The following is a 10,520-nucleotide window of genomic DNA, read 5'->3' as shown; positions in this document are numbered from 1 at the left end:
TCGGGGCTCGGCCGCCGGTGCGCGCAGGGACCGAGGGGCTCTGGAGGGTGCGGTGCTCGGAACGGCGCGGGGTCCTGGCAGAACGAGGCGGGCGGGTTGTAGCGCAGCCGCGTGTTTGAGAACCGGGACTCGTTCGGTTCCGATCGCGTGGGGAGTGCGTGGAGGATGCGGGTGGGAGCCCGCTGAGCGCTGCTGGGAGCTCCGCTGCCCTCCCGGGGCGGCCACGGCCTCTCTCTTCTTTCCTGACACTTTTCCGGGAGACTCTTTCCAAAGCAAGAGCAGAATTGTAACTTTTTGGAATTTCCAAAACAAATAATTTTGAAGAGAGGACGTTTGTAAACAATGATTAACACAGCAAAAAGAGATGGAATCTGCCTTGGAAATGCTGGCGAGGTCAGTAGCAGTAGATTTCATTTCCCTTTAGGTTTTCTGTAGACCCACAAAGTATCAAGTGTAGTTCGTTCCTTGTTTGTTTTTGTTTCAGGTGTTTCCTTGTTGGTGTTGGGTTTTTTGTTTGTTTTTGTTTTTTCTCTCCAGAGATGTGAGGCATATGCAGCTTTTTTGAGCAAGCTGAAAGTCTTTTATGAAAATGACTTTGAGCTTCTTCAGTGTTTAGTGAAAGACACTTGAAAATCTGTCATGATTTTCTAGTAATTTGAAATTAATAAGGACACTTATCTCTGATATTTTTTTTTTTTTTTTAAGAAGAATAAGTTTATACATGGCATCATTATATGTATTATATGAAAGACAGAGTCGATAGTATGTCTGTGTTAGGTGACTGGAAAGTATTCTTATAAAAACATGGTGTTATAGCAATGAAAGTGTTTTGCACAGAGTACAAAGGGCACAGCTCGCACGGGTGAGACCAAAGGTCCGTGTAACTCAGGATCTTGTCTGTGACAGTGGCCACCAGTAAATGCCGAAGCAAGAACAGAACCGGGGGCAGTGGTGCAGTGATACTTCTCTCTCTGCGCTCAGAGTTGTCAGCTGGCTGTGGTTCGGGGTCACAAGGCATGGCTTTGTTTAATGAAAAGCTTTTTCTGTCAACTTTTGTGCTTTTTTTTGTTTGGGGTTTTTTGAACACTGCATGTGGTTTTGTTTTTTCTTTGTTAGTATCCACAGTGAATTCCACTGCTCAGTGCTCTGTGAATGAGCACCTTTGTTTTGAACCCACTGGATGGTAGTTCATTCACTCGTATTATTGGGGTGGCTGCAGTAGCAGTCGTTCCCTGGTCACTTTTCCATGTCCCTCATGATTTGGTGGTCCCTGTTGTGGCCCCCATCCCCCCTCTTTGGCCAGTCCTCTTCAGGATGAAGAATCCCAGCCCAGGTGTAGCTGGGTATGTTCACTAAATTCCACACATCAAAGTATCATTGGGGGTGGAAGTTGTCCCCAGTGGGAATTTTCTTGTAGAATCCTGGGCTTGGCCTGGTGCTTTTTCATGGTCCTTAATCACACTGATGTACTGTTTGTACCAAATACTGTACCATATACGTGTGTGGAGATGACTTGGAAAGCTGACTGTGAATACTCCAGTAAAAAGTAGAATTGAGCCATTACACATAAATTAAGAGTGATCATATTTGTCAGTGATAGCAGCACTGTAGCCCAAGAGTTAGTGACTTGGAAATGAGGTTAGTGTGCCTCCGTTGGGTAATTGAGTGTGAACTTCCAGTGCTCTGATAATGCTAAAGGATTATGTTTGATCCTTGATTGTATCCGTGGGCGATGGTCGGATGTGGGTGGTGCAGCTCTGGTAAAATATTCTCAGTTATGGGTAGACAGCTTAAAGCACCTGGAAATGTTGTGGTGATTTCATGATGCCAGCCAAGGCTCTGGACAGCACAGTTCTGCAGCAGTGCCTGGAACCAAGGTGCAAGAATGAACCTTTGTGGTGGGAAGTCCATGTGGTAGCACTTCATTTTGTGGTGCACATGCAGGAAAATCTTCCCTCTTGGGCTGTCTGACTGGGATTGAGAGGCCTGGCCACTTCTGAGCTTAAGAAAGAAAAAAAGAGAGAAACTGTTCTGTTGAGATTTGAGGAAGTTGAGTCTCTAATGCAGAGAGACTTGAGAGGTTCTTGAGAGGTGGACCTACATAGGGAAAGGAAATCAAATGACAAAGGGATTCCGAGTATAATAAGCACAAAATTATATTAGGGGATTGGAGTTGAAAAATAACAGGAACAATTAAAAAAAGAAGTTAGTGGTGACTAGTGTTAACATGGCATGGTGGATCTTTTTTGTCTGAAACATGAAGTTCTGGACTGGATGGATCTTCTGCAGCTTGAGTAGCTCTTAGTGCCTGGATCATCATTGTTTCTCCTGTGGCCCTCATTATGCAAGAGGCTGCATTCCTTAAAGGATGAGAACATTGCTTTAAGTCTTCTGATGAGTAAATGTGAAGGCAGCAAACGCTGGGAACCTCTGCCTGAATGTTTGGTCTGTGTTCTCTCCTGAGCCCTTTGGTCAAGCTCGAGTACTTCTCAAGATGGCCACCAGACCTGTGGTTCTGTGTCATAAATCATCTCTGCTCTTTGTTTGGAATAAATCTGTGGAAACCTCTGGGGTTTCCACTGCTAATTGTGTTCAGTGGCGTTTTGTTGTTCGCAGCTATAATTGCTTTGTGTCACATTCTTTATCCTCTCCCTGGGAAAAGCTTCATTCCAGTTCCTGTTGGAAATGTCTTCTGAGACCCTGCTCTGGGAATTTCAGCCAATGGCAGGGATGGCCTCTTAAGCAAAAGCCTTTGGAAAATAAAGCACAAGGGTGTTCTCTGTCTCAGGTGGATTTTGCTTCTTCTTTCAGGTATCCTGAAAAATGGCCGATGATATTGATATTGAAGCAATGCTTGAAGCTCCTTACAAGAAGGTGAGGAAAATGTGCCAGTGAGGTCCTGTTTACCTTAATTTAGCATTATTCTTGAAACTACTGCTGAACTGTAAACTAACATCCCTGGAGCCCTCATGATTTATCTTACTGGAGATGCATTACATGTAACTTACAAGTAAATATATACTGTTAATGTAATTATATTGTGCAGTAGTTTCACTTCAGCGTGATGAATAAATGCCCATCTATCTCTCTTTGTAGACTTGCCTAACGATATCTCACCTCTACTCCCATGAATTCACCTTTGATTCCAGTGTGAACTGTCAATCATAAGGTAGTAATTGAGTGACGTATCGCTGTACCGTGGTCCCCTAGGTTTAAAAAAAAACAAAACAAAACAAAAACCACCCAAAACCAATCAAAACAAACAAACAAAAAACCCCTTAAACAAACAACCCACCCAAAACAAACAAACAAAAAACCCCCAAGAAACTAAAAACCTCTCCTAAAATTGCCAGGTCCAGTTTGGTGTAGCAACAAGGTGATGCAGTGGTTTGGGAAAACAGCAGGGTTCCAAGAATAACCTTTTCACCAGTCCCATGGCAAGTAAATATTTGAACAGTCTGCTCAGTGCAAGAAGAGTGAGACTTGCGTTTAACGCAGAAGACTGGTGGCAGTTAATCTTTTAACAGGGCTGATGGAAATTAATTGCTGAGTGAATGAATTCACAGAAATTCTTGGATCCCTGAATAGAATGTTCTTAGCGAGTAAAAGACAGTATCACAGTCTGCGGTGTCATTCTAAAATCAGCTCTTGTATTCTTCTGTCCTAGTTGTTTAATTAGGAAATGTGAATTTTTATGCAAAATTTTGATCAATTAGCATAGTGATGTCTTTTACCTAAACCAGCAGCAAATGAATACTGTCTTTTTTTGGTTTTCACCAAATGATGGTGAAGTGTTAACATCATGCATGCTGTAGCACTGGTTTTGCAAGAAATGTATATTAAGTTTAAGTCACTTAGAAATTGTACTTTTGATGTAACTGATGTGATTAAACTGTAAAGCAAGTATAGACATTTTATAGCAGCTATTGTTAGTCTATTCTGCAGTGTTATTACAACCATGTCATGAATTTTGGATGAGCATTTGTAAGTTTTAAGTGGTATATTTAGCAGTTACGTTAAAATCTTGAAGAGAAATTTGTAAATTGTTATGTTAAAATTCTTGTGTCCTGGTTTAACATGGATATTTTCCATGTAAACAGGTATGGAAATAGGGAATGTTTAGGCTGGACTGGTGGATTATTGATGACTTTCTTGGGAGCCGACGTTACTAAAGCAGTGTGAATCCCTGTTTGCTTCAGGGCGAGATGTGTGACAGAGGTGACATCAAGCTCTTACAACCCTTCAACGAAAATGAGCGAAGATCTCGGGAATGGCATCGGTCACAGGAGATCCATAGTGGCTGGTGGCTGGCTGCTAGCGTAGCCGCTGGGGCTTAGGCAGAGATATAGCCTTGGTGCTGGTCAGAGGGGCACACAGACACAAACCTGAAACTTCCTCTTACGTTTTATAGAAATAACATTTAACCACTTGAGTGCTGAATTCTACAGGATAACTTGCTCTCTAAACCATGTAAGGAAGTATCTACAATTTAATACACACTTTTAAACGATGTAAGTCTTGTATTTTGTAATTGTATGACTTAAATTTAAGCAGCAAAGTGGTTAAACATGCCTACCTAAATTTTCTAAATCTTTCCATATTAAACTGTAAACAAGTAATTTAGTATTAAAATTTTTGTTTTGTATTTTCTTATTCCTATTCCCATTACCCTTTGACCACTTGAAATGTTTCCGCTTCGTCCTCACGATGTTCTTCTATCAACCCTGCTTAGGATGAGAACAAATTGAGCAGTGCCAATGGCCACGAAGAACGCAGCAAGAAGTAAGTGTTTCCTCAGTTCCCTACATCTAGGGGGAGGCTGCTGATTTTTGTAAATGTGAGAATACACTGGTAGTGTTTAGAAAATGGAAAACCTTGATATTGGCAATGGTATTTTTCTTACTTTTTTACAAATGTAGCTATGGCCTTGTCACTGGTGTCATCACAGTTGTGGAAACATTTAATGTTAGCATGAGATAAAAATACAGAGTTGGGAGGCTCAGCCTATTTCTTTTTTTGTTGCTTTAGCAGTGCAATGGATTTTGCATTTTAAAAATGTATTTGTGTAGAATTTTGTGATTTGGAACAGTTCAAAGCATTTAAAGATACTGGTGCTTTCTGGAAAAGGCTTAGGGCGTTGGATCCCCTCCCTCTGTTCTGCCCCCATTCTAAAATGTCAGACTTCTTGTTTCTAATCTAAACTTTATAAAATTATACTATAACCTTTTTAAAGCACCAGAGTACAAGCCCACCTTCTTCAGGAAGTGTAATCCCCAGGATCTGAGCTCCTGCTGATGACCCAAATGGTCTGGAATCAAACCAGAAATTTGAAGAAAAATGTCTCACATAAGAGTTTCTTAAATACCCCAAATAAATGGAAGGTTTTAAAGTCTGTAAAATATATCCCTTACCTTACACACATCATTTGGTGATGAGATAGTTGATATCAGAAGAGTAATTATTAATTTGATAGTTGAGTAAACAGTAACCAGTGTGTTTTTTTAATATACAGCTAATTTAAGGTGTCAGCATCTATGCTGTTGTCATCTTCTGAAATCATACAGATGAAATGCTGACAGGATCCCAAGAACACTTCTTCCCAGATGTAAATGTATTTGGGAAATGAGACGTCCAATTCTAACATGTCTTATGTTGGAATCTAGTAGTCTAAAATTGATTATGCCTTATATCTGCATTCTGAACAATACTGTGAATATCATTCTCATGCTAAATACCGAACCCTCTAAAATCCCGTTAAAAGCAGCTGCTCCAAGAATTTTTAAGTTCTGAATTGTTACTGCTTTAGAATATGTGTACGTGGCATGTAAAACCCTGCTTTTGTTTGCATGGGTAGTCTCAAAATATAAACTGGGATTGGAAAGAAAAGCAGCGTGTTTTAAATGTTAGAAGTGGTTCTGACTTTGGCTTGTGGTAGAATTATGCGAATACTGGGATGTATTTCAGTTCATTTTCTTAGCTGCTGTAACGTCTCTAAGACTGAAGCAATGACATCTGTTGTCTTTCTGCCCATGGCCCTGTTTTCAGGGTGGACCTGTATGCTCCACGTTTGTATTTCTGATTCAGAAGTGTACTAAACTGAGTTTAGAAAAAAGTTATATTATTGTAAAATAGCAGAAAGCCAAGGTGTTTCTCACTGTTAGTCCTGCAGTGCTGCTTCTTGTGTGGAGTTCCACCTCCTTTTCTGCTTTCCTAATTGTACCCTCGTGTCTGTTCAGAAATGTTGTTCCTGTAGGATTTCCCCATTTCAGGTTTTGAATTGGCAGTTGCTAGAAGGTTGGTTATTCTTGCACTGCAGTTCTCTGATAGTATGAAACTCTTTGTCCCGGAATTGTGATGTGATACAGCTGTTGTTGCCCTAAATGTTTAAAAGAGGGAACTGTACCATTTTCTGTGTGGCTTGTGACAGTTACTGTGTCACTGAAGGCCAAGGTGTGTATAGGCTTTACAAGAACTCTTGCTTTGCTTATCAGTTACATTATTTGGAGTGTCAGTACCTCGAGCAAATTCTTTATCTACTTCAGTTGGACAGTGCTGGTAGAAGATTCAAACAGTCAGGAAAACCATAATCCACAGCAAACATCAACAACTGAAAATAACATTAGATTCAGTGTGCAGCTTTCAGTAATTGTCAAATCATACTGAATTTCTGGTTTATAACTTGGGAGGATTAAGAATCTGCAGTTTCACCAGATGTCTGTACTGTATGTCTGGTTTAATTGGGATTGGAAGGCAGAACGTGGATCTTGCACATGAAGAGGGTTCAGCTCGCAGCCGGGCACTGGGTGGTTGCTGCCTTTACTGAAGCTGAGCCGCAATTACTGGTGCTGGCCGGTGTATTGAGCTGCACGTGGCATTTTCAGAACTGTTGTGATAGTGTTTGAGTTTTTAACTTGAGGAGATTTTGGGAAGTGCTGGATCCTAGGAGAGAGGCTGTGCGTGCCTGTCACAAACTGCATCACAGCAGGGGACGTGTGGTTGAGTGATGCTGATGCAGATCATTCTGACTTTCTGGGTAATGTCATTTTACCAGAGATTGTGAAGCTTCTGAATATCGGGTTTTAATGCAGCAGCTTTTCTGTCCATACAAAAATGTTAGAGAAACTGATGGATTTTAGATAAATAATAAACTAAAAATGAAATATTCCAGTTTCTAAAACCAAATCACAAAATGCTTCTCTGGAGAGATAAATACTGAGATAGTTTTAATGGGTTTTTCTAGTGGAGATTGGAGCTGCTATTGATGATTAGGCTCAGTTAGATGTGGTAGCTGGGAGACTTTTACTTCAGCAGTTGAAGCTAATGAGAAGTCTCGGTTTATACATAGCCATAGAAAGTAACAGGGATTAGCTTTTTTAAAAAGCAGGGTGTGGCATATAAAGTTTTTCAGTGTGTGAGTGAGCACTTTAAAAAAGGTGGTGTATGTGATGAGGGGGCTGAAAAGGAGGAGAGGAAAAATTCAACAGCAAAGGGTGGTTTGAATTTCAAAAGTTTATCGGTAAAGTTGGTTATTCCCAAAAGTCAGTTTGAGGTAAATTGCTGTCTTAAGTAGTTGCCTGAGCATCTCTTTAACATGTGTTTTATGTATACCTCAATATATATTTTAAAAACCATGAGAACTGTAAATTTTATGTTCTGAGGCTGAGGTAGGGAAAACAAAAATTGCAAGTAACCCAAAAGCAGCCTGCCAAGAATGGAACACTGGCACTGGTTTTCAAGTACGAGATGTAATTGACTTACAGATTGTAAAAGTTTAAATTTTCTAAGTAGATGGTTAAAATGCTGAAGATTGCAGTTTGCCTCAAGCCTGTAAGAGCTATGAACTTAGAAAAGGAAGAGGCTTGTGAGTGGGAGTAGCAAGTAGGAAGCAAAACGCTCAGGCAGTGTGTTAAGACTGATGGCAGGGAGTATTGAGAGATAACACCCTTCCTTTCCCTCGTACTTGCATCTTCCTTTCTATTTTTGTTATGTTTTGGTTTACTTTGCTGTAAAAATGTAATTTATTCTTACCATCTTGGTGGTGTATTTAAAGTATATTTGAAAGACACATGAAGTCCTGCATTTGGTATGTACTAGATCTAATGCAGGAAATATGTTTTTCAGTCCTTCTACTCTTCCTGGAAGCATTCTTTAGTGATTTCAAAATTTAAAATAAAAATAAAAAAGTGCTTTGGAGCACTTTGTTGCTTATGATAAGTTTTAAAAAATTGCTGATGACTCTTCCTGGAAGCATTCTTTAGTGATTTCAAAATTTAAAATAAAAATAAAAAAGTGCTTTGGAGCACTTTGTTGCTCATAAGTTTTAAAAAATTACTGACATGCTTAACCACACATTTAACAAAAGAAACCTGTCTAAATACCAACAGGTAGAAACTCTTTCCTGCTAGTGTCTGTCACATCGTGTTAGAGGAGCTGTGGAGTGTGAGGTAAATAGTGACACTGAGCTCTGTGCGTAACCAGAGTTGTCTTTTTCTTTCTCAGGAGAAAAAAGAGCAAGAGCCGCAGTCGAAGCCATGACAGGAAGAGGAGCAGGAGTAAGGAACGCAAACGGAGCCGGGATCGGGAAAGGAAAAAGAGCAGAAGCCGAGAAAGGAAACGGAGCAGGAGCAAAGAACGCAGGCGCAGCCGGTCCAGAAGCAGAGATCGCAGATTCAGAGGCCGCTACAGAAGTCCCTAGTAGGTTATTTGTGTTGGTTGCATGTGTGGTGCTTCAGTGTATGATGTGGAAGCTTAAAGTTTCATTCTCTGCTTTCTAAATTGGTCACTAATCATCCCAAAAAGAGAAAGTTAGAGGTTGAGGTTGAAGAGTGTCAATAAATACAGAGTGAAAAAGAGGAGGACAGTAACGTATCCAGTTCCTGCTAGTTTTCATTCTTATCTGAAAGCAGAGAGATGAAAAAGAAAGTGAAAGGATGTGTGCAGTTGACTTGTTTGTCACAAAATTAAAATAACAAACAAGTTTTCTACATGTCTTAACTGTCTGCAGCATATAAACCTGATGGTTTAACTGTCAAAAAATGAATAATAGTTGATGATTTTGGTTACAGGCCCATAAAACCTTTTGCTTGCCTTACTGAAGCTTAGTGGGTTGCTGCTCTTAAGCATTTACTGCATAAACACGTCCTGTGTTTTACGCCTCCAAACTGGAAGCATCTTGTCCTAGTAATGCCCACGCGTTGCGTATTTGCTCTGCTTTTTCTCCAGCTTGTTTAAAGTTTGTGTAAGAATTCTTCAGTTCCTCTCAGATCTTTGGCTTTGTAGAACTTCTGCTGTAGGTAGTTCCTGGCACTTGTAAATCATTTCTCAAAAACCATTTTTTCATTGGTGTTTATTCTGCATTGCTGCAGTTTTGTATTCCTGCCCATCCCTTTGATCCCCATCACCTCTTTTTGCCTTCAGAGAAGCACAGAAACAGCAAGAACTGGGCTGGTTGCTTGGTTTTCCTTGATTACTCGAGGCTGTTGTTCTACTTTTGCCTGGGTCTCTCAACTTCCAGATCTCAGAGTGCAGTATCATGTCAGAAGCAGGCATTTGAAAAAGGATTTTTTTTTTTTATTATTATTTTTTTTTTAAACATGGCTTGTAACATCATCCACAATGGAGAGATCTCTTTCAGGATGTTTGAGAAGACAGTGTTTACCTTCTGATAAATTGCAGGCTTGTACAGTTTTCTGCACATGAATGTTTTCCTAGATGGCTGTGTCCCAGTGCAGGGAACACATCATTCCCTTTTGGTGCTCTTGCAGTGTAAACACAAGATGCCTGAGGTCTCGGGGTCTCGATTTGGACTCGGGGGTCACCTGGATGTTGGCATTTTCATCATGAAACGTGCTGCTGAGATGCAGTGAGTGTCAGTGTTCTGGTCTTCCCAAATAATGTCTTCAGGTAGAGACTGAGGGTGTGGACATTACTGCAATAGCCCATCCTGTTTTGGTGCATCAAGATTGTCGTGCCAGGAAGATAAATGATTGTGAGAGATCTTTTTAATTGTTCTGACACTCTTCCATAGCTGTTCCTGGGCAATTTCTCTGGTATTGAGAGACAGTGAGTGAAAAGGCGACATCATGTAGAATCCCCCGAGGAAACAGAGTTGTGCTTACTGGTTTGACAGTGTTGGGTTCTCTCCTGCAGTTGCTGAATTGTTGCTTTCGTTTAACCAAGTAGAATTTTAGTGTAAAATCTAGTTTAGTGGAAGACTGGTGTAGGACAGCTACATGTGTCCCAGAGGCGTTGGTGCTGAGTGTTGTGGAGCCGGCAGTTGACTGTCGTTCACTTGTAGGTCATGGGTGATGCTGTTGAAGTGATGCATATGCTCATGTGATTCCAAAAGTGAAATTTGACTCGGAAGGTGTGAAAGAGAAGGACCTTGGAAGATAAGAGGGAGAAGAACTCTTTAACTTCTTGTTTGGGACTCTTCAATGCAGAGACTCACCTTTAAAAGCTGTATAACAGGTGCTGACTTTCAGGGAGACTCCAGTTCTGGGGATGAAGCTTCCAGTGAC

The 10,520-nt window shown here is 40.7% G+C and overlaps 1 protein-coding gene across 1 annotated transcript in view; it reads left to right on the top strand.

Moving 5' to 3' along the window:
• Positions 1–2,823: 2,823 nt before the first annotated feature.
• RBM39 (RNA binding motif protein 39) overlaps positions 2,824–10,520 on the top strand; it is a 28,770-nt gene continuing 21,073 nt past the window's right edge. Inside the window, exons 1-3 of the mRNA XM_010165030.1 lie at positions 2,824–2,874; positions 4,733–4,782; positions 8,500–8,694. Of these exons, the coding sequence (XP_010163332.1) occupies positions 2,824–2,874; positions 4,733–4,782; positions 8,500–8,694 (296 nt within the window). The remainder of the gene's footprint in view (positions 2,875–4,732; positions 4,783–8,499; positions 8,695–10,520) is intronic.

Source organism: Antrostomus carolinensis, unplaced genomic scaffold, assembly GCF_000700745.2.
Source record: "Antrostomus carolinensis isolate BGI_N321 unplaced genomic scaffold, ASM70074v2 scaffold21683, whole genome shotgun sequence".
In the NCBI taxonomy this organism is placed as follows: domain Eukaryota; kingdom Metazoa; phylum Chordata; class Aves; order Caprimulgiformes; family Caprimulgidae; genus Antrostomus; species Antrostomus carolinensis.
This window is presented reverse-complemented; position numbering and strand designations above follow the sequence as displayed.